The sequence below is a fragment of the Sminthopsis crassicaudata genome, chromosome 2 (assembly GCF_048593235.1).
Source record: "Sminthopsis crassicaudata isolate SCR6 chromosome 2, ASM4859323v1, whole genome shotgun sequence".
NCBI classification, from domain to species: Eukaryota; Metazoa; Chordata; class Mammalia; order Dasyuromorphia; family Dasyuridae; genus Sminthopsis; species Sminthopsis crassicaudata.
In genome coordinates this window covers 403,687,182-403,710,813 of record NC_133618.1, presented here as the reverse complement: position 1 = coordinate 403,710,813, position 23,632 = coordinate 403,687,182, and the positions used below count along the sequence as shown (strand labels likewise).

The 23,632-nt window shown below is 34.2% G+C and overlaps 1 protein-coding gene across 2 annotated transcripts in view; it reads left to right on the top strand.

Moving 5' to 3' along the window:
- The window catches only part of GEMIN5 (gem nuclear organelle associated protein 5), a 45,857-nt gene that overhangs the window by 7,128 nt on the left and 15,097 nt on the right, over positions 1–23,632 (top strand). For both annotated transcript variants that reach the window (XM_074291883.1, XM_074291884.1), the window contains exons 6-18: positions 826–958; positions 1,872–2,034; positions 3,062–3,274; positions 3,562–3,647; positions 4,335–4,417; positions 7,232–7,368; positions 11,723–11,796; positions 12,766–12,947; positions 17,371–17,510; positions 18,296–18,467; positions 19,354–19,584; positions 22,394–22,507; positions 22,730–22,852. In XM_074291883.1, coding sequence (XP_074147984.1) covers positions 826–958; positions 1,872–2,034; positions 3,062–3,274; positions 3,562–3,647; positions 4,335–4,417; positions 7,232–7,368; positions 11,723–11,796; positions 12,766–12,947; positions 17,371–17,510; positions 18,296–18,467; positions 19,354–19,584; positions 22,394–22,507; positions 22,730–22,852 — 1,851 coding nt within the window. The remainder of the gene's footprint in view (positions 1–825; positions 959–1,871; positions 2,035–3,061; positions 3,275–3,561; positions 3,648–4,334; positions 4,418–7,231; positions 7,369–11,722; positions 11,797–12,765; positions 12,948–17,370; positions 17,511–18,295; positions 18,468–19,353; positions 19,585–22,393; positions 22,508–22,729; positions 22,853–23,632) is intronic.

Below are 23,632 nucleotides of genomic sequence, written 5' to 3'. Positions count from 1 at the left end.
GATTTCAAGTTCTAAACTAATTTTACTTATTGAACTCATATCACAATATTCAGTAAGAGTAAATATATTTACTATCTTCCAGTCACCCAGGCTTGTAACTTTGTTGGACCTTTCATTCACAATCACCTCATATATCCAGTCTGTTGCCAAATAATTGTCATTTCTGCCTTCACATCTTTCTTGCATGTCTCCTTCTCATTATTCACATAGCCATTACTCCAGTTCAGGCCTTCATCAGTGGGACATTTACTTTCACCTTCTAATTAGTCTCCCTGTTGCAAGTCTCTCTCTATTCCAGTTCTACTCAACTGCCAATGCAGTTTTCTTAAAACTGAAGCCCCCACCATGTTACCTCCCTGATCAAGTAAAAAAGTCCTTTGACATTAAAACTCTTCAAACCTGGCCCCTTCTTACTTTCCAATTTTATAATTTAATCTTCTCTATGTACTCTAAGATCAATTACATTCTATCTCTCTACTCTATGCCTTTTGCTCTGGCTCTCCCTTCTGACCTCTTAAGTCTTAGTTCCCCTGGCTCCTTTTAAGATTCAGCTAAAATCCCATTTCTCATAGAATGCCTTTCTTCACTCCTCTCTGCTGCTACTTTCTCTCCTCTGAGATATATTTCCATTACCCTGTTTTGTCTGTACTTTGTTATTTGCAACTTGCCTTCCTTATTAGAATATGAGCTTTTTGAGAACATTGACTGTCTTTATCAGCATTTAGTATAGTGTCTATCACATAGTACTTAATAAATGCTTATTGATCTGATTTGATTAACTATTTAGTGATAGGTGCTCTATTGTGAATGATCTCTTACCTATAGGCGTGATGACTTTGAAGTTACCCTTTCTGAAGAGACGAGGAGGAGGTGTGGATCCCACAGTTAAAGAACGGATTTGGTTAACTCTTTTCTGGCCTACTGGCCAACCCACCCAGCTAGTATCCAGTTGTTTTGGGTGAGTAGTCTTTATTGGACTTTATTTTGTTATGTCTTTCGTTTTCTTATGTGTTTTTGAGCAAGTTTTATTTTTTTTAATAATGTCTTTATTTTCAAAATTCATGCAAAGATAGTTTTTCAATATTCACCCTTGAAAAACCCTGTGTTTCAGATTTTTCTCCCTCCCTTCCCCCCACTCCCTCCCCTAGACAGCAAGTAATCCAGTATATATTGAACATTTATAATTCTTCTATAAATATTTCCATATTTATCATGCTGTGCAAGAAAAATCCGACCAAAAAAAAGGAAAAAAAGCAAGCAAACAACAGCAACAAAGGTGAAAATACTATGTTATGATCCACATTCAGTCCCTATAGTCCTCTTTCTCGATGCAAATGGCTCTCTCTCCAAGTATATTGGAATTGGCCTATATCACTTCACTGTTGAAAAGAGCCAAGTCCATCAGAGTTGATCATCACATAATCTTGTTGCTGAGTATAATGTTCTCTTGGTTCTATTCACTTCACTTAGCATCAGTTCATGTGAGTCTTTCCAGGCCTCTCTAAAATCATCCTTCTGATCATTTTTTATAAAACAATAACATTCCTATACCAAAACTTGTATTCAGCCATTCCCCAATTGATGGGCATCCACTACAAAAAGGGCTGCTACAAACATTTTTTGCACATGTGGGTTTGGTTCCCTTTTTTTTATGATCTCTTTGGGATACAGACCCAGTAGAGACACTGCTGGATCAAAGGGTATGTACAGTTAGATAGCCATTTGAATAAGTTATTTCTGTATAAATATTTTTATTATTTTGGCAGAAAGAAAATATTAATAAAGGAGAAAGAGGAACTATCCCTGCCTACATAACCATATTACTGTTTTCCTCATAAATAATGAGCTAATTAAGTCTTTTTCCTTTTCAGAGGTGAATTGTTGCTCTGGGATCTTACCCATTCGGGGAAACGAAAATGTACCCTCTTTAGCTCATCATCAGAGGGACAGAATCACTCAAGAATTGTATTTAATTTATGTTCAGTCCAGACTGAAGATAAAGAACTTCTGCTTTCCATTTCTATGGATAGAGATGTAAGTTATATTTGTTGAATAAACATATGGCAAGGAAAAACCATGAGGAAGATGGATTTCCACCTTTTTTGTACCATTGCTATCAGCACTTGTAGTAGAACTTGGGAATTAGGGGAAAGACTTTCAAGTTTTTTTAATGACTGAAAAGATCGTTTCAGTTTCTTTGGAGCATCTCTTTGCAGGAACCTCTCAGCACTTAAATTTAAATTTTCCTTTGTTTCCTAGTTTTTTAATTGAGCAATCTTATAGCAAATTTTTTGGGGAACAAACTGACCATAGAATAAGGTTCTATCTTTGCCTTTCTTTTTGACTTGCTTTTAAGCTATGTTAACTACATGAAATGCATTTTTTCCTTGAAATGATTTCTTGTTATTTAAAAATCTACTTTCCTTTCTGTACAATGTTATATCAGGGTTATTTGTTTATTTTTGTTTTTTGCTGAGGCAATTGGGGTTAAGTGACTTATTCAGAGTCTCACAGCTAGGAAGTGTCGTGTCTGAGGCCGGATTTGAACTGAGGGACTCCTTGCTTCAGGGCTGGCACTTTTTACTGTACCACCTAGCTACCCCTAGTACTTTCTAAAGTAGTTTTTTCTCAACATTATTTGCCCCAGGTTTCCTGATTTCTGGAGTTTTATGGTCACTATAGAAAATACTACAATTCTATAAAAATGCAAAGAATATTAGACTTTGAAAGTCAAGGAGATAGAGATTTTACTAATAAACATCTTTGGATCTCCCATTTATTTCTAAAAAATAAAAGAATTGTACTTGGTGGGGTGTAAGATCTCCTATAGCTATAACATGGAGTTTGTTATTTTAAGGATTTTTCCTCTACCCTCCAACTTTTTTAATAGAAGTTTAACCAATTTTTGAGGTACTGACTTTACTCAGTTGTCTCAGATATTTTCTTTTCCTCTTCATTTCTTCTCTCTTCCCTTCAGTCTTGAACTTGAATTTTCTTAATTTTATCTATCGAGTTTCATTCCTTAAGTTTTGCCTGTGCTCCTTTTCTTCAACTTTTTTAGGTGAAATGTTGGGACATGACAACCTTGGAATGCTGCTGGACACTGCCTTCCCTTGGGGGGTTTGTCTACAGTCTGGCTTTCTCCCCTGTGGACATGGGCTGTTTAGCCATAGGTGTTGGAGATGGCATGATACGGGTGTGGAATACGCTATCCATAAGAAACAACCACGATGTAAAAACCTTTTGGCAAGGCATCAAATCAAAGGTTACTTCGGTAAGAGTGGTTTTAGTTCACTTTTTAACAAACTTTTTTCCCCCAGCCACATTGTTTGATCAAATTTTTTTAAAAAGAGGTGTTTTCCTTCTGTTACCTAGAGTTTAATCAAACTAGATATTAATATAAGAATTTTTTCCTGAAGAAATTATAACTAGAACTAAGTGAGATCTGTCATCTGTGAAATTAATAATCCAACATTGATATTTAAGATCGAAAGATCAGATGAGAATGTCTTAGAATTTAAATGATTATACCTCACTTCCCATTTGGGGCATCTTTTGCAGCTATCTTGGCATCCAACTAAGGAGGGTTGTTTGGCCTTTGGAACTGATGATGGAAAAGTGGGAATGTATGACACCTATTCCAACAAGTAAGACAGGAATGATGATTGAGCAATGTTTGATTAACTGCTATTAGAGTAAGTGATTTGAGAACCAAATATCAGATTTAGAATGTTGTGGTCACTTCTGAGGGATTGCTGCTTTGTAAAAGCTAAAAAGAACTGAAAAGATTATCTAGTCCATCTCTCCTCACTTTGAAGAATGAATCATTTTTTGACCACTAGATTCCAAATTTAACCCATCCATTTATTTTGATGTTTAAAAATCCTGTTTTATGGAACAGAATCTACTTTTTTATTTTCATAGAAGAACTTATCAATGTACTAATGATCAGTACTTAGGAACAAAGCCCAGATTTTTCCTGTGACTTGGAATTCTTTTTTTTTTTTTTAATATTTCAGTCTATTTCAGTTGTTCCCCTGTGTAGCTATAAGTGTCACCATGTTTACCTCATCACTGGTATCACTTAATTGACTTCAGCATTCAGTTGAGATGGAGTAAAAATAAAGAAAAATTTGAGAGAAATGATCTCACAAATAACTTTGTATGCATCTAGTCAGTTTAAATTACATTTTTATCCACATATTGCATATTTGGCACTTGATGATTCTGGTAATTATGGTGATAGTGTTTTTATAGTTCTTCCATTTCAGATAGGAAGAGCATTTCAGGGAACCTATTTGTATATTTTAACCCTTGTCTTTCTTATGTCCTAGACCACCACAAATTTCTAGTACTTATCATAAGAAGACAGTGTACTCTTTGGCCTGGGGACCTCCTGTGCCCCCAATTTCTCTTGGTAAGTTGTGAGGCAATCTGCCATAAGTGGCTCATGTGCAGGAATTCTAGAATGTTGTGAAGTAACTAGTTTAACTTTGTCATTTGAAAAAGAAGTACAAAGATAAAGTGATTTGCCCAAATATAAGTAGGTAAAGGTATGGAACCTGTATCTAGAACCAATTTAGTAATTCAGCATTTTGAAGGGAAAATTAAATAGTGCTAGTTTTAGTTTTTTACTGTCTTCATGGTTTACGAGGTAATCAAATAGTTGACCTGTGGCAGAGTTGTAAGTAAGTCATCTGATTCCAATACTTTATCTAGGTCTTTTATACTATCTTTGTAACAATATACTGGCTATGTCAGTATAACTGGCACTATTTCACTATGCTACTTGAAAAGTGTCCATTTTTGTTTTGCTCCTAAAAATCTTTAATAAGTTGAATTTAAGGATTTCTAAAAGGAATCTGCACTGGAGTTTGACTCTAAAATACCTGCAGCTAATATCTTGTCCACAACAGTCATAATTTCTTGAAATTATAAAATTCATGATTTTTTTTTCTTCAGTCAAAATATGTGCAGATATGTCTTCCCAGAGAGAATAAATTAAATGCATATCAAAAATGGTCTAGAAATGATTTCTTTGGGTAGGGAAGTAGCCAGTAAACTGTTATTGTTATATATTGATTTTTATTTGAAATTATCTAATAGTGGCTGCTTTATTTATTGTTCATATGCTGAGAAATTAATATGTTCAACAATAATGTTTATCAAACTATTAGTTTGCATCAGTATATTCCATTAACACTACTTTGATCAGAAAATAAGTTTCTTTATCTGGGAATAATGCAACATAACAATCAAAAAACAAAAAGATCTACAAGTAAAAAAAACTCAGCAATACATTGTTATTTTTCATGTCTAAATTAAAATGTTCCACTAGTGAAGAAATCATAAGTTTTTGACAACTAATATTCTCTGTGTCCTGTCATGATGCACTTTGAATATTTCACCTATTGTCTCTACAGATGATTCATTTAGCCTTACTCTTCTCTTTGTTGTGCTCCATTTTCCAACTGTGAACTAGACATCTCTACTTGAATATTCATCTTCCTATTACTTGTCTAAAATGAAAACATCACTTCCCCTATTGAACCTTATTCCTATTTCTGTCAGTGGTATCATCATCTTAATTGCAAACTTGGGCTGAAAATTTCAAGGTCATCTTAGAATTCACATCCATTTGGTGCCACATTTTGTCAGTCTTAGCCCACAACTCAGGATGCAGAATGATATGTTATTTTGGACATAGCCAGTGCAGAAATTTATTCTGCTTGACTTCATATTTATTGCAAGAATTTTGTTTTAATGTTCTTCCACTTCCTTGCCTCAGGAAAGGGAGAATTGAAGAGAAAGCATAATGTTTTTAACTAAGATAACAATTTAAAATAATTTTTTAAAATCATATTCTGTAAATCTCTTACTTCATTTTTGCCCTCTTTTATTATTTCTCTGTCACAGTAATGTCCTGACCTTAAATCAGTTTCCAAATTTTTTGGGGTTTTTTTAAAGTATGTGCCAGACAATATTCTAGGCACTAGGATACAAATATTAGAATGAAACAGTCCCTATAGTCACAGTTACCTTACATTCAATAGGAGAGACAAGAATATATATAAAAATGTAGACAAAATAAAGTTGACAATTATACATGTTTGTACACTCACCCCAAAAAAAATAAATTAAATAAAGAATGTTTTGGGAGGGCACCAGCAGTTGGCAGTGCTACCAGATTAGTTTTACTGAAGTTAATTTCTCAAATTGTCTTGTTCCTTTCATCCTTGTCCAGAAACCTTCAATTTCAGCCCAGACAACATAGTCAAAATTTAACAGCCTTTTCTGACCTCTCTGATTTTATCTATTACTGTTATTTATCAATTACCAATTTTCCAGCCAGATTAGACTGTTTAGAATTCTCCACACATACCCTGGCCTTCTTAATTACATTTCTCTCTTTCTTCTTTTTTTTCTATTTGGAGTGCCCTTCGCTTCTCTTTTAGCTGTCCAAATCCTGCCCATTGTTCAAATGCTCTGTTTTTTCACTCTTTCCAAAGTTGTTTTTATGCATTGTCTTTCCTATAAACTTCAAGAGAGCGAATACTGTGGCTTATTCAAGGTCTCTAGCACAATGCATGCAACAGGGATCCTGGTAGAGATTTAAGGGAAGGATATCAAGATCCATTTTAGGGTCCAAATTTTGCTGATTAGCTTTTTCAGTAGCTTGTTGTTCTTAGACTGGTACATTGAAAATATCTCTTCTGATAGTGCAGAATCAGAATTATATTTTCAGTGATGGTCAATTTGTGGGTTTCTTTCTAATTACAAAAGTTTTGCTTTTCATTCTTTTTCAGTTGAGGGGCAAAGAAGAAAACTAATGAAAATGTTGCCAAAAAAGAAATGGAAAGAGAGGAATTTCGATCAATAAAGCTTTCAGTAAAAATGTATTAAGCACCTACTGTGTTCTAGGTGCTGTGCAAATCTAAATTCAGAAGGAAACAAATAGGCACCTTTGAAATTCAAATCATCTCTTGAATTTAGTTTTTTGATTTTTTTGTTTTTAAAGAATCTATATGCAATAGCTTATGCCCCAAAAAAAGTAATTGGGTAGCAACAAATTCATAAAAACAACATTGTCTCGCACCCCAAGAAAGTTAATGCATGTGTGTGTGTACACCCAAATAGGGCTTTTAAAACAGAGTTGTAATTGGTTTTGTGCAGGAGAATCATGCTCAGTGAAACAATATACTGTTGAACCTCTTTCATGTTTCTTACCTAGGTGGAGATGGTGACAGGCCTGCTGTAACTTTATATAGTTGTGCAGGAGAAGGAATAATCTTGCAACACAATCCTTGGAAACTCAGTGGGGAGGCCTATGACATCAATAAAGTCATTAGAGACACCAATTCAATAAAAGTAAGTTTTATAAGCCAGAGCTTCTTCATAGCATGCAATACAGATTTTTCTTAGGTTTTTCAGCCCTGTGTAATAGGTGGCATTGTTGAAAGGGAAACCATATCTGAAACAATTATTTATTTTCTGATGGGCATTAAATTGAATTCCAAAGTCAGTTTCAGTTATGTTTAATTAGAATTTTAATGACAATGATATTTTATAGTGCTTTAAATTTTGTAAAGTGCTCACATCCATTATCTAATGAGTTTTAAAAAAACTCTTTGAGGTAAATATTTCATATTGGGACAATTTTTAAAACTTGTGTCTTTCCCAAGTCCATCTTTTGTTAAGCTTTTTTAAAAAGTAGCTTTGTTAACTTATTTATAAAAACATTTCTTTTCCCTTTATATTCTTAAGAGTTCGGGACAGTATCTAGCAAAAAGTGGGTGCTTAATAAATATTTCTTTGCTGATTGACTAAATTGGCTAAGATCTTAGGAAGGAATAATCTTGCAACACAATCCTTGGAAACTCAGTGGGGAGGCCAATGACATCAATAAAGTCATTAGAGACACCAATTTCTTTAAATATTTCTTAATTATAACTTTTATGTGGTCAGCATAAATGTGAGAACATGTGATATGTTAAATGCTAATATTGTTGATACCTTTTCTTAGAATATGTTTATTAGATTTCCCATTGTCTGCAAGTTGTTACTCAGTCCTGTCCCCATTTGGAGTTTTCTTGGTAAAGATGCTGGAATAGTTCTTTTTCCAGCTTATTTGACAGATGAGGAAGCTAAGGCAAAGAAGATTAAGTGATTTGCCCAGGGTCACATAGCTAGTAAATGTTTGACGTCAAATTTGAACTCGGTTCTTCCTGACACTACTGGCACTGGCACTACATTTAGCTATCATCCTCACCCTCACTCCCCCTTACATTCTACAAGCAAATACAACAGATTACGTGAATAAAAGATACTTTAAAAAAGAAAACAATTAGAAAGAAGGGAATATAAGCAAAGGCTTTTTAATAGGAAGTAGAACCTCAATTGAACTTTGAAGATGAGGATTCTGAAAGAAAAATGATAAGAGAATGCATTACAGTCACAGTGTAGTTTGTGTGAAGGCATAAAGACGGTGAATGGAATGAGGAGTTTGGATCAGCACAATTTGGCTAAAATACAGCATGTAGAAAATCTGTCAAAGTAGGTGGGAGCCAGATCCTGGGGAACAATAAATATTTTGATGACTTGTTTGTACTTTGTCCCCAAAGCTGCAGGAACCCATTGAAGTCCAAGAATAAGAGTCAAGCTGCCTTAGAAAGGTTACCAGATTTAAAAGAGGAGAAATTGGAAACCAAAAAGCCAATTAAGAGGCTACTCTCTGGATAGCAAGATGGTGCAATGGGTAGAACACCAGCCTTGGAGTTAAGAGGACCCAGGCTCAAATCTAGCCTCAGATACTTAACACTTAATAATTGTAGGACCCTGGTAAAGTCAAATAACCCCAATTGCCTCAGCAAAAAAAAAAAAGAGAGAGAGAGAGAGAGACTACTGCAATAATCTGGGTAAGAGGTAAAGAAGGCCTTTATGGAAGGTGGTAGGACTGTGAGTACAGTGAAAGTAGAATATAGGAGACTTGTAGAGGAGCTGGAGTGAAAAATAACTTTTTGATCATAAACTTGGGATCAAAGGAAACTGAAAAGGAATGTTTAGAAGTAGGAGAAAAATCAGAGTGTATGACAACAGCTAAGGGAGGGTGAGAACTGAGAAAAGGTAGCCATGCTTAATAGTCTAGTTGGTAACCTTGAATTAAGTAATTGCTTCAGAAATCAGATTGCTAGGTTTTGAGAAATAAGAGGTGAGAAAATGAAGATTTAGGTATAAAAGTATTATATATATGTAAAGGTATAAAGGTTTAGGTATAAAAAAGAGAAAAGTGATAGTTTCAGGGCATGGCAGAGTAAAATAAAGGGAAGGTTGTAATCTTTTTTGTTGGAGGGGCTGTATGTATTTTTTTTTTTAATAGTTTTTTTATTGACAGAACATATGCATGGATAATTTTTACAACATTGTCCCTTGCACTCATTTCTGTTTCAACTTTCCCCTTCCCTCCCTCCACCCCCTTCCCTATATGGCAGGCAGTCTTCTACATGTTAAACATGTTATAGTATATCCTACATACAATATATGTGTGCTCTCTTGTTGCACAAGAAAAATTGGATTCAGAAGGTAAAAATAATCTGGGAAGAAAAACAAAAATGCAAGTAGTTCACATTAATTTCCCAGTGTTCCTTCTCTGGGTATAGCTGATTCTGTCCATCATTGATCATTTGAAACTGAATTAGAGCTTCTCTTTCTGAAACATAGCCACATCTATCAGAATACATCCTCATACATTGATCTCCTGGTTCTGCTCATTTCACTCAGCATCAGATCATGTAAGTCTCTCCAGGCCTCTCTGAAATCATCCTGCTGGTCATTTCTTACAGAGCAATAATATTCCATAACATTCATATACCATAATTTACCCAACCATTCTCCAATTGATGGACAACCACTCAGTTTCCAGTTTCTAGACACTACAAAAAGGGCTGGGGCTGTATTTTTTTAAAGATGAGATGGAACTAGGTATAAAATAAGAAACTAGTAGTTAAGAAGCAATTGAAGCTGAAAGAAAGAGCCATTGACAGGAGGGTGGCTGATATCTACAGATATCTATCTTTGGGCGGGTAATATAGATATCTTTGGAGAGATAATCATTAAACCATGAGAAAATATGGAGGAAAAAAGAGAAGAAGAACTGGGATAAAACCTAAGGAAATATCTTAAGTTGGAGGCATCATGTGAATGATTACCCAGCAAAGGAGACTGGAGAGGCTTCTCTTGAAGGAAAACTAAGAGAAAAGTAGTAAGTAAGGCCAGCAAGGAGAGTTATCTGGGAGGAGTTGTCACTACTGTCAGATGCAATCTAGAGGTCAAGAAAAAGTCTGAGAAAATACTGATTTGGCACTTCAGAGATCATTGGCAAAAAATAATTTAATTCCAGTGATAAGACCAGAAACAAATTGCAAAAGATTGAAGAGCAAGAGAAGACAAAGTAGAGATTGCAAGTTAAAGAAATATTTTTCAAGAAATTTGAATAAGAGATAGAGGATAAATATAGGATTAAGCCTAAACAGATGGGATGGTTCTACTAAAGACTTTTAGACAACAACAACAAAACTTATAACTGGGAAGTGTTTGAAGATGAGGGGTGGTTGGCTTGGTGCCGCTGGAAAAAATGGAAGAGGGTGGGAGCAAGGATCCAGGAAGGAGTTAGTCTTGGCAAAAAGACAGACCATTTCTTTGTCAGAAAATAGAGCAGGGGGAGAATGAGTGCAGAATGGTCAGGAGGTTTTGGAGGGGGAAAAAAAAGGACAAGAAGTTGCCTCATATTTCTCAGTAAAATAAAGAGACAAGAGTGAGATTGGGGAGAGGAGGGAAATGGGAGAACTTTAAGGACAAAATAGAAATTTTAGAGTGGCTTCTCGAGGTGAACTAGGAAATTAGTGGAGGAGTAAAAGGACCGTCTTGCTTCTCATAAGGGTCTACTTGAAGTCTAGTAACATTAATCTGTACTGTACCCAGACTATATGGTGATGAGATTTCATCCATTTGTTTTTTCACAGATCATGTGTAGAGTCAATGGATAGAGGAAATAATCTGGGGGTGAGATTTTGTAAGAAATATCATATTAGGACAAAAGGGCTGAAATGGCTTATTATTAATCTGAAGAGGGAAAATACCCCTTTGAAGCTAAGTTCAGGTCCTAATTCCTTCAAGAAGCTTTCCATAATTTCTTGAAGCTTTCTTCCTTCTTATTACTCATACCAATCAACAAGCATTTAGTCTCTGATATCTTTAGCTTTTTTTAAATCACATCTCTAAGTTGTGAACTCCTTGAAAGCAAGCAATATGTCTTTGTATATCCGCACAATATCTAATATATTTGTATTGCATATACAGTTAAGTGTATAAGCATGTACACTTAACTGTGTAAGTGCTTAGAAAATATGCAATGATGACATGCCTTTTAGTTTATTGTGTCGGAGATCTTTGTCTTACATAAGATTTTGTAGAACAGAAGGTCTGGAATCTTATGATTTTCTCATAAGATTATGTTACCAAATAACATTCTTCTTGTTTATATGTGTACTGGGAGAAAATATCCCAGAAAACTTGGTGTTACTCATTTAACTTTTCACAGTGATTTAATTACAAATATAATCATCACAAACTCAGAAGTTTTCCCCTCATACTTTCTTCACCACAAGTTTACAGAATTTGAGGTATAGACTAGCTAGAGTAAAGATGGTTCTGTTTTGTTTTCTAGTACAAATTGCCAGCACACACGGAAATCAGCTGGAAAGCAGATGGCAAAATCATGGCTCTTGGCAATGAAGATGGGTATGTGGGGGTTTTTTTTGTTTTGTTTTGTTTTGTTTTTTTATTGTCATTTTCATATATATTTTATTACCAGTTGGAGAAAGCCATCTGTAATGTTGTTGGGGAAACCCAGTGTTACTTTGGATCTATTATTGCTGCAAAAGGCATATGATGTGAGGGAAACCACAAATTTGGGCATCTTCTGTGATAATAAAGGAAGAGTGTGCCTACTGTATTGCATGACATAATGTGCGACTATAGTAATTATGTTTCCTGCATTCAATCTGATGTTGAAAGCAAATCCATCTATACTTTTAAAGAAAGAAGCTAAGCAGAATTGTTCTGTAGACTTCAGTAAGCGTTCTTTCTATGTTATCTTTCAGGAAAATAGTTTTTGATGTCTATTTATTTTTTTAAGATTAATTGTGTCCTAAAAGCAATAGAAGCAGAATATGATAGATAGAGGGTCTACCGTCCATAGTTATAGTACATGGTTGCAGGGAGCCAACCTAAGCCTCTTCTGTCAACATAAGGCTCTGTTTGGATGACCTACCTCACAGTTGTCTTGAGGATTACCTGAGATTTGTTAGACGAGTCCTGATAGCTATAAAATAACTTGATAAATTAGTTAGCAAGAATATAGTATACATAAGTCATTAGCCTTCCCTTTTTTAATGAAGGTTAGTAAAACTTCCAATTTTGTGGTTTAAACAAAAAATTCTAAGGTAATGTATATAAAATTCTTTGTAAACCATAAAGTTCTCAAAATGTTAGCTGTCATTTAAGATATAAGAAAACTGTTATTACTTGTTTGAGAAACCTAGTTGTTAATCAACTTTTTTTTTATTAAAGTACAGTAAGTAATCTGCAGAATTAGTTATGAGACTACTTATTTCCTTTTTTCTCACTTTGGTAGAATAGAAGAGGTATTGTTTAAGTGGGATTTTACTATGGCTCATTTTTCTGTTCTTAATATGTTTCTCATTTCAGATCCATAGAAATATTTCAGGCTCCTAACTTAAAATTGATCTGCACTATTCAGCAGCACCACAAGCTAGTGAATGCCATTCGATGGCACCATGAACATGGGACTAACCCAGAATTAAGCTATCTAATAGCCTCTGGATCCAACAATGCTGTCATTTACGTGCATAACTTGAAGAGTGTTATAGGTAATGGATTTCATCTTTTGTTGCCAACTTGACAGGAATGAGCCATTGATAGTTAAGTAATTTTCCACCCATATTTTATGCCATTTTAATTTTTTGGTTTTATAAAGCAAACTGCACCAGTTTACTACTTCTTTAGAGGTAAATCAGATACCAGATTCATTTTCCTGAAACATCACATTGGTGTGGTGATCTCTCCTCTGTTCAAAAACTTTTCATGCCTCCCAATTATATTGTAGCATCAAACACACTCTACTTGTCTAGCTTCAATTTCCATTTCTCACTTACATAATACATTTGACTACAACTATTCTATTTACTGTTCCCTAGACATGCCATCTTTATTTTCACTGCCTACTTTCAAACTCATGTTACTCCTTTACTGTGAAGTTTCTTTATTACTCCTACAAGAAATAATCCTTTCTTCCTCTTACTTCCTGTAGTATGTGGCATCCATACTACTTGTTTGTCACCTATTTACTGTCTGAGATTATTAAATGTATTCCCAATGAAATTGTGTTTCTAATATTTGTTTTCCACTCTCCAGATGACAGTGCTAAGCATACCTTAATTGTGTATGCAATAAGTACCTGACTGATTTGCTTTGTCCATGGCTATGTTGGAAACAAGTGTTACTTTTTTGTTGTTGCACAAAACACTCCTTTCATCATGTTTCCAAGTGTTGTTCATAACCAAATCTGTTGATATTTAAAGAAAAAAAAAGAACCAAAGTAGATCTAAATTTTTCCCATTAATAAATTGAGGAGAAGCCCATAATTGGGGAATGACTCAAAAAACTGGGTATATGTTTGTGATGTAATATTATTGTTGTATGGGAAATGAAGATCAGGATGCCCTGGGGGGGGCATACATAGTAAGTCCTCCCTGAACTCAAACAAAGTAAAATGTACTGCATACAAAGTAATAGCAATGTGTAGTACAATCATCCACGACTACTTTGAAGGACTTAAGGTGAAAAATCCTATACCCAGAGAAGGAATTGTGTCTGAAAATAGATTGAAACATTTTCTCTATCTCTTTTTTTAACTTAATTTTTTTTTTTGAGAGCTTTTATTTTCATTAGGATGGGAGGAGAGAACCTATAACTCAAAGATTTTTAAAACAAATGTAAAAAAATTTTTTTGTTTTGAATGTAACTAGGGAAAAAACATTAAAGAAATAAATCAAGAAAAAGTTTTCCCATTAAAACAAGGTATAGATAAGCATTAGAATTGGCATATAAAAAACAATATTTTGAAAGGTTATATCTGTTCTAGTAATTTTAATTTCTGATCTTGGGTGTGGTTGCTAATTTTTTTAAGCATTTAAATTGATGCACAAATAAATTGGTAAATGAAATAAATTTAGTTGTTGATTATATTTTTGTTTAATACAGTGCTCTCTTATTATCACTTAAGAATTGGGTGGAACTAGAGTTTTTTATTTTCAATTATGAAAATTTTTTTTCCTCCCATCTTCTTCTACTCATTGAAGGAATACACAGAAAAATATCAGGATTCCTATATTATAAAAATACAACCCAGCAAAACATTTCCATATTGATCATACCCAAAAATGAATTCCTTATTCTTCATATTGGTCCATTAACTCTTATTACAAGGTGGAAAATATGCTGCTTTATTGATACTTTGGTAGAGTTCTTAAGTCTTTTTTTTTTTTTTTTTTTAAGGCTTTTTATTTACCAGATATATGCATGGGTAATTTTACAGCACTGACAATTGCCAAACCTTTTGTTCCAATTTTTCCCCTCTTTCCCCCCACTTCCTCCCTCAGATGGCAGGTTGACCAATACATGTTAAATATGTTAAAGTATAAATTAAATACAATATATATGTCCAAACAGTTATTTTGCTGTACAAAAAGAATCAGACTTTGAAATAATGTACAATTAGCCTGTGAAGGAAATAAAAAATGCAGGCGAAAAGGTAGAGGGATTGGAAATTCTATGTAGTGGTTCATAGTCATCTGCCAGAGTTCTTTCACGGGGTGTAGCTGGCTCTCTTCATTACTGCTCTATTGGAACTGATTTGGTTCATCTCATTGTTAAAGAGAGCCACGTTCATCAGAATTGATCATCATATAGTATTGTTGTTGAAGTATACAACAATCTCGTGGTCCTGCTCATTTCACTCAGCATCAGTTCATGTAAGTCTCCCCAGGCCTTTCTGAAATCATCCTGCTGGTCATTTCTTATAGAACAATAATATTCCATAATATTCATATACCACAATTTATTCAGCCATTCTCCAATTGATGACCATCCACTCAGTTTCCAGTTTCTGGCCACTACAAAGAGGGCTGCCACAAACATTTTGGCAGGTACATGTCCCTTTCCCTTCTTTAAGATCTCTTTGGGATATAAGCTCAGTAGTAACACTCTGGATCAAAGGGTATGTACAGTTTGGTAACTTTTTGAGCATAGTTCCAAATTGCTCTTCAAAATGTCTGAATATATTAACAATTCCACCAACAATGTATCAGTGTCCCTGTTTTCCCACATCTCCAACATTCTGCATTATTTTTCCCTGTCATTCTAGCCAATCTGACAGGTGTGTAGTGGTATCTCAGAGTTGTCTTAATTTGCATTTCTCTGATTAATAATGATTTGGAGCATCTTTTCATATGGCTAGAAATAGTTTCAATTTATTTGTCTGACAATTGTCTGTTCATATCCTTTGACCATTTATCAATTGGAGAATGAATTGATTTCTTTAAATTAGAGTCAATTATATATTTTGGAAATGAGGCCTTTATCAGGACCTTTGACTGTAAAAATGTTTTCTCAGTTTATTGTTTCCCTTCTAATCTTATCTGCATTAGTTTGTACAAAAACTTTTCAATTTGATATAATCAAAATTGTCTACTTTGTGATCAATAATGACCTCTAGTTCTTCTTTGGTCATAAATTCATTCCTCTTCCACAGGTCTGAGAGGTAAACTATCCTAATCTCATTCTTTGTGCCTAGGTCATGAACCCATTTTGATCTCTTATATATATATATATATATATATATATATTTTTTTTTTTTTTTTTTTTTAAAGGCTGGGGTTAAGTGACTTACCCAGGATCACACAGCTAGGAAGTGTTAAGTGTCTGAGACCAGATTTGAACTCGGGTCTTCCTGAATTCAAGGCTGGTGCTCTATCCACTGCACCACCTAGCTGCCCCTGACCTTATCTTAGTGTATGGTGTTAAGTTTGGGTCAATGCCTAGTTTTCTGCCATACTAATTTCCAATTTTTCCAGCAATTTTTGTCAAACATTGAGTTCTTATCCCAAAAGCTGGTGTCTTTGGGTTTGTCAAAACTTTAAATTATTAAAATTATTGACTACTTTGTCCTTTGAACTTAACCTATTCTTAGGTAATACCAAATGGTTTTGGTAACCACTGCTTTATAATATAATTTTAGATCTGGTACAGCTAGGTCACCTTCATTTGATTTTTTTTTTTTTTTTCAATAATTCCCCATGAGATTCTTGACCTTTTGTTTTTCCATATGAACTTTGTTGTTATTTTTCTAGGTCTTTAAAATAGTTTTTTGGGAGTCTGGTATAGCACTAAATAGATTAGTTTAGGTAGTATTGTCATCTTTATTATATTTGCATGCCCTATCCAAGAGCATTTAACATTTTTCCAATTGGTTAGATCAGACTTAATTTGTGTGGAAAGTGTTTTGTAGTTTTGCTCATATAGTTTCTGATTTTCCTTTGGCAGACAGATTCCCAAATATTTTAAACTATTGATAGTTATTTTAAATGGAATTTCTTTTTGTATCTCTAACTATTGGATTTTGTTAATGATATATAAGAATGTTGACGACTTATTTGGGTTTATTTTGTATCCTGCAGGAGTTCTTAAGTATTTAAAAATTGTTTATTTATGATTATTAGTGATCACTTTTTCCCCTATGTTGAGAACTGCCTATTCATACCCTTAGGCCATTTATCAGTTGGGGAATTGCTCTTATTATGAATTTGAATCATTTATTTATTTTAGAAATGAGACTTTTATCAAAGCAATTTGATGCAAAGATATTTTTTTCCCCTGGAGTTTCCTTTATAATTTCATTTGTGTTAGATTGGCTTGTGCAAAATTGACTAGAACTAGAACTTGATTTGTAGTCAAATAATCCAAGTTTGAGTTCCACGTCGGCCAATTTACTAACTTTATGACTTTAGGTAAACATCTAAACCACTGCAATTTTCCATTTCTTGCCCTCGCTTGTGAGCAAAATCAACTGAGATCACATCTGTCCTTACATTTATTACATATTATTTTAAGTATTCCAAAAGTTTTATTAAGTAGCTTTTGTAATAGCCATTTTGATTGTACTATGGCATACTCCTTCCTCTCTACATTGTTTACTTTTTATAATAATGGTGACATCTATGGCTTGTCTTATAGAAAGCACCCCTGAGTCGCCAGTGACAATTACTGAACCTTATCGAACTCTCTCTGGACACACAGCCAAAATCACTAGTCTGGCTTGGAGCCCTCATCATGATGGTAGATTGGTGTCTGCTTGCTATGATAGCACAGTCCAGGTACTTGAAATATCTTGTTTCTATGACTGCTTAATGAAGGAGTATAATAATAGTCCCTTGGCTTGCCCTGTTCTTCACAATGTTGCCTTTGAACAGTTTCGTTTAAAAGAAAGCCCTGAGTTTAGAGTCACATAGAACCTAGAATTGCTTCTTAGAAATTTATCAGCTATGTGTGTGTGTGTGTATAGGTAAGTTACTTAACTATGTTGTGTCTCAATTTCCTTATCTGGAAAATGGAGATGATAATATCTCTAATACCTACTTTACAGAGTTGTTGAGAGTATCAAATTTTAGGTAATGTGGAAGAGCTTAATGAATCCTAAAGCAATATATGAGAGAAGCTAGGTGATACAGTGGATAGATCACTGGATCTGGAGTCAAGAATACCTTAATTTCAAGCACTTACAAGGTGTGTGACCCTGGGCAAATCAGTTAACTCTTATGTGCCTCTGTTGCCTCATCTATAAATTGAGCTGAAGAAGGAATGGCAAACCCCTTCAGTGTCTCTACTAAGAAAATTCCAAATGGCATCATGAAGAGTTAGATATGATTGAAACAATAACAAAGCACTATATAAATGTCAATAGTTATTATGAGAAAACACTCTTCGGTATATCAGTGCATGGATTGTCAGAGTCTTAGTAACACTTCAGTTTGTCTTCCCTGGCTCACCTTTCAAGTAAGGGGAAGAATATATTGAAGGACCAATTAATATATAATGAAGTAAGTGAAAAAAAATTTCTGATCTAAAATTTTGTTCATGGTTACTAATTGGTTTCATTCAGGTATGGGATGTTCTCAGGGAAGAACCTCTCTGTAATTACCGAGGACATCGAGGAAGATTACTTTGTGTTCAGTGGTCTCCATTGGATGCAGATTCAATCTTTTCAGGAGCAGATGATTTCTGTGTGCACAAATGGCTGATTTCAATGCAGGATCACACCCGGCCCCCTCAAGGTCAGTAATAAAAAAATATGGGGAGAGTGTGGGTAGTGCAAAGCAAATATGAAAAAATTGTTTGCATGTATGCACACGCGCATGTGTGTGTGTATGCACATACTAAAATATTCCTTTAGTCTTTCCCTCCAAGAATATATATATAAGAAGTGTTGCATGCTTACTGGTAAACAAGGTTATTACTGCTTTTCCTATTATCAAGACAATTCAGTGAGCTTTTATTAAATCTATATTTCTAGTTGATCTATCCCAGATACCATTCCACTTTGAACTGTACTAAATTTGATGTTTGTTGCTTTTATTAAGTCTAAGAAAAAATTTTGATTGTACTTTCTATCTTAGTTATTTAATTCCTTAGTTTCCTCTCATTTTCTTTTCATATTTACTTTTTGATTCTTTTAACTGATTTTGTATTTTCCTTCTACACTTTTATTTGGTCTTTTGGTCTGTGATTTTCTTAGCTTTGCCAATTTTTGTTTAATGTATTTTAACTCTCATTCTTCCACCTAAGGATTTTAGCCTATTTTTTGTGGCTGTTTTTTTGGAGGGGGAGGCTAGTATTTTCAAGTTTTCAGTTTTCTTCAGTTCTGGGTTTTTAATTGTGCCTTTTTTTTTTTTCTTTTTTGTTCATGTGTTTATTTATTTTTTTCTTTTTAGTATTTTTGTTTTCTGTGGAATGTGTGAGGATTCTGGTTCTTTCCCTTCAGTCCTCTCATATAGGCATCTTAATTTAGTTTATAAGGCAGCTATTATAATTTTAGCTACATTGGAGAGAAACACCTCTTCTGTCTACAAAATCAGTGTTCTATGTTGAGAGACTGCTCACCTCAGTTCATTGTGCTAACAACTTTTTAGTTCATTTTTTTCTGATTTATGATTCTTTCAGGCAAAAAAAGTATTGAGTTAGAAAAAAAAAGGCTCTCTCAGCCTAAACCCAAGATCAAGAAGAAGAAAAAACTGACAGGGAAAGTAACACCAAAGCAAGAGATAATTGAATTGGTCAATGGAGAGGACTGCCCCAAAGACAATTCTCTACCCATTGAAAATGGAGTGTCAGACCAGGAAGGTGAAGAAGAAGTACAAGAGCCAGAGATTTCCAATGGCATGTCTTCAAATGGTAAGCAGTAGTCGTCTTCAGATGGTAAGCAGTAGTCAACTGTGACTCATTGATTTTCCGTAATTCCTTGACAAATAGATGAAAGGGAACATAAATACAGAATATAATTTTTTTTTAAAAAAATTTTTCATACCTCTCAAACAGTAAAATCATAGAAATTAATATACAAAAGACTTAATTTTCTATGCACCTTCTTGAATAAGAGTCCACTTGAGGTCTGAATCTGGATTTAAAGGGATTCATAAGCTTGTTTGTTCAATTCTTTGATAACTATATTTCAATATAATTGTTTTTCTTTGTGATCCTACATGTTTTAGTTTATGCATTTAAAAACATTGTTCTGAAAAAATGTCCATAGACTTGACCAGACTGTCAGAAGAAAGATCATGATACAAAAAAAGATTAAAGACCTTTGTTCTAAAAATGGTTCTGTCTCCCAGAACATGACGCTGATTTTGGCTCAGTCTTAATTGTAACTCAGGTACTTTTGGAAAATACACTATTTCTTTCAAGGGACCATTTACTCCGGTAAAGCAATAATTCTGATTATCATTAAGTAATACTTTGATTTGAGGAGTATCTATTAAAACATGAAGATGTTTAGTGGGGTATAGACTAATAAATTGGAGGATTGAATAGCACTGCAAACAGAAATACCTAGCCTTTTGGTAGAGTTTCATAAGAAGACAGTAGTATTCAAGTTTTATATCTTAATACGTAAATAGACTAGTTATTAATACAGGTGCTTTCTCCCCAGTCCAGCTTTCTTGTTCTCCCCTTTATTCCAGAGCCAAGACGACAAAGGTCCTGGTACATTTTTCTGGACTTTAAAATCATTTATTTATTAAAATAAAATAGTTTAAAAAAAAATTACCATTTTTTAATTTTACTAATTGCTCCAGTGGATTAAATTATCATCTCTACATAGATGATTCTCATATCTATATATTCAGCCTTTGGATTCTTCATATGCATTGTTTCTTAGAGAGCATAGTAACATTCTATATCTTTCATGTGCCACAATTAACTGCTTCCTAATTTAATGGACATCTACTTTGTTTTCAATTCTTTGCTGTTACTAGTCTTTGCTATATTTTATTTATTAATAATTTGAACTAGTCTTTCATACAGTCACTCTTTTTTGTGGTTCTTGGAGAATGAAACTTTTCCTTTGAAAAGTGGCTTTTATTGACTTTGTGCTAATTCTGCACAATAAGCTCTTTGGAAATTTGTATCCCCAATACTTAGCACAATGCCAGACATGTAGAAGGCATTTAATAAATATCTATTCATTAACTAATGTAAAATGATATAAGGGATATATAATACACAAGAGTTTTTTCCCCCCAGTAAAATGCTTCATTTCTTAGAATACTTACATAATTTTGTTCTCACAAAAGCTTTTCAGTTTTATCTTTTGTGAATTGCCTCTAATTCCTTGTTTGGTAAAGAAATCCCTGAACACCCCACCTTCCACCCAACATTTCAGCCTAGCATACCTCATAGCATTCTCTTATTTGTTGATGGTATGAGCTTTCATGTTTGATCATCCATGTATGTTGATTTTATTTTAATGTAAATGCCTTTCTAAAGCACTTGGATTTATATGTAACCAGTCCACATAAATTCAGTTCAGCAAACGTGTTAAATATTTACTGCATTCAAGATACTAGGTATATAAAGAAACAGTGCTTATCTTCAGAGACCTTACACTTCTATCTGTGACAAAGGAATCTATGTGCACACAAATAAATATATATGAAAAAAATTGTGGAAGATCACTAATAATTGAAGGAGAAGAAGACGTAATGGAAGTGATTCAGCCTGAACTAAGTGCTGGCAGAAGAATAAGAAGGAATGTCTTGTGGGGAATGGGGGAGTTAAGTTGACATTTATACGTACATTATAGACAATCGAGTATTCATTTCTAGAATATAGAATTTGTGAAGGGGAAAGTAGTCTGAAATAAGGGTGGAAAGACAAATATGATTAGAAAGGGTCTCAGGTATCAAACTGAGACATTTTTATTTTATCCTATAGACATTGGGGAGCCAAACCTATGTCTCAAGATTATTTTGACAGCTTCATGAAGGAAAGCAGCATTCAGTAGTTGAGAAAATGCTGTGCTTAGTTAGGAATAGTTGAGATATCTAAAGGCACATGAGGGATATATCTAGACAGTAATTGTCAATATAAGCTTAGTATCCAAAAGAGAAAGTAGGGCTCAGAAAAAATCACTAGGAGAGACATTAGGGAAAACATAAGAAGGCACAAATTCCAAGTGTTATATAAAAGAAGTAGGAGAGCCATCTCATTGAAGCTACAGAAGAAAAATATATCCAGGATGAGAAACTACTCAAAAGGATCACATGGGGTGAGAAGCAACTTAAAAGGATTTAGGAAATAAATGAATGGTAAAGTAATGCAAGCAATGATTATAAAGATTTCTTTTGAAGGAATTAGGCAGTTAAAAAAATTACAAAATAATAACTTGAAGGGAGGGTGCCAGGGTAAAAAAAGAATTTTAAAGTATAGGGATTGACATTTATAGGCAGTAGAGGGAGAACCAGTGGGAAGAAATTGAAGGTAAGGGAGAGAATGATCAATGAAACTAAAACTCTTTGAGGAGATTGAAGGGAAAGGAATCAAGGACACAGGAAGAGAACTTGATTGAGCATGAAAAAGGCTCACTTCCTCAGAAGCCAAAATTAATCTTATTTCTCATGATCTGGTCATTGACTTCAAAATACTGGCATTTTTTTCCATCCCAGATTGGTCCATTATTGTGTGGTCTCTTTTCATGTTGCAGTTTCCAAAGAGCTACCTTCATACTCCTCCATTTCCTCAGGATTTGAAAAGCCAAAAGTGTCAATTAATCCCAAAGTGATTTTGCTCAAAAAGGAACTACCTAAAGAAAAGCCAGGTTTGTGTCAAAGTAAAATGTATTTTGTTTTTAAAAGAACTAAATGTGTATATTTTCTTGCAAAATAGTGTAGAGTGGCTATGCTTTTTTTTTCAAATCTGGTAGCATTTCAGTCTTTATGAGAACATATATGATCAAGGAGTAGTACAAAAGACACATATTAACTACTTGTAAATAACTCAGCAGCACTGCCAAGACAAAATTTTTTTCATTCTATTTCAGAAGCTCTTGCAAAGAAGAAAAAAGCACGTTCTATTCTACCTGTCAGCACAGCTTTGGACCACAGGTCCAAAGAGGAGCTCCATCAGGACTGTTTGGTGCTAGCAACTGTGAAACATTCCAAAGGTATAACTATTCATGATCTGTTCATTGACTACAAAACACTGACATTTTTTTCCATCTCAAATTGGTCCATTATTGTTTCTCTTTTCATGTAGTTTCCAAAGAGCTACCTTCATCCTCATCCATTTCTCAGGATTTGAAAAGCCAATTAATCCCAGTGATTGTGCCCAGTCATCCTAACCACTTAAATCTATTCAACTGACAAATCTCAGGGAACTGTTTACTCATCTAGAGCATGCCTGTCCCTTGCCATGCCTTTAAGTTCCCACTTCTGTCCTGGAACGGCAGAAAAAATAATGGAACTCATCTGAGGTCCTGAGAGATAGGTAGGAATTAAGTGGACAGAGAGGAATAGGAAGGTATTCCAGCTAGAAAAAAAATAGTGGGTGACATAGAGGGTTTTCAGTATCACACTGGATTTTGGACTCTAGACTATGAACGTTTTTGAAAACTTTTGAGCAAGGAATCCATGATGAAAAGTGCTAAGCTTCATCAATCTTGCAATAGGAGAAATAAAACTGTAATTAGTAGATAACCAGCTAATACTACCTGTGGTTCAGTCAGTCAGGGAATATTTATTAAACTCCTACCATGTGCTTAAGCACTGTGTCAAGCATTGGGAATACAAAAGGTAAAAGACAGTCCCTGCCCCTCTCTGATAGGAGATACAACATGCAAACAAATATATATACAAAGTAAGCCATATATAGGATAAAAAGGAAATAGTTAACAGAGAGAATGTACTAGAATTAAGAGAAATTGGGAAAGGCTTTCAATAAAAGA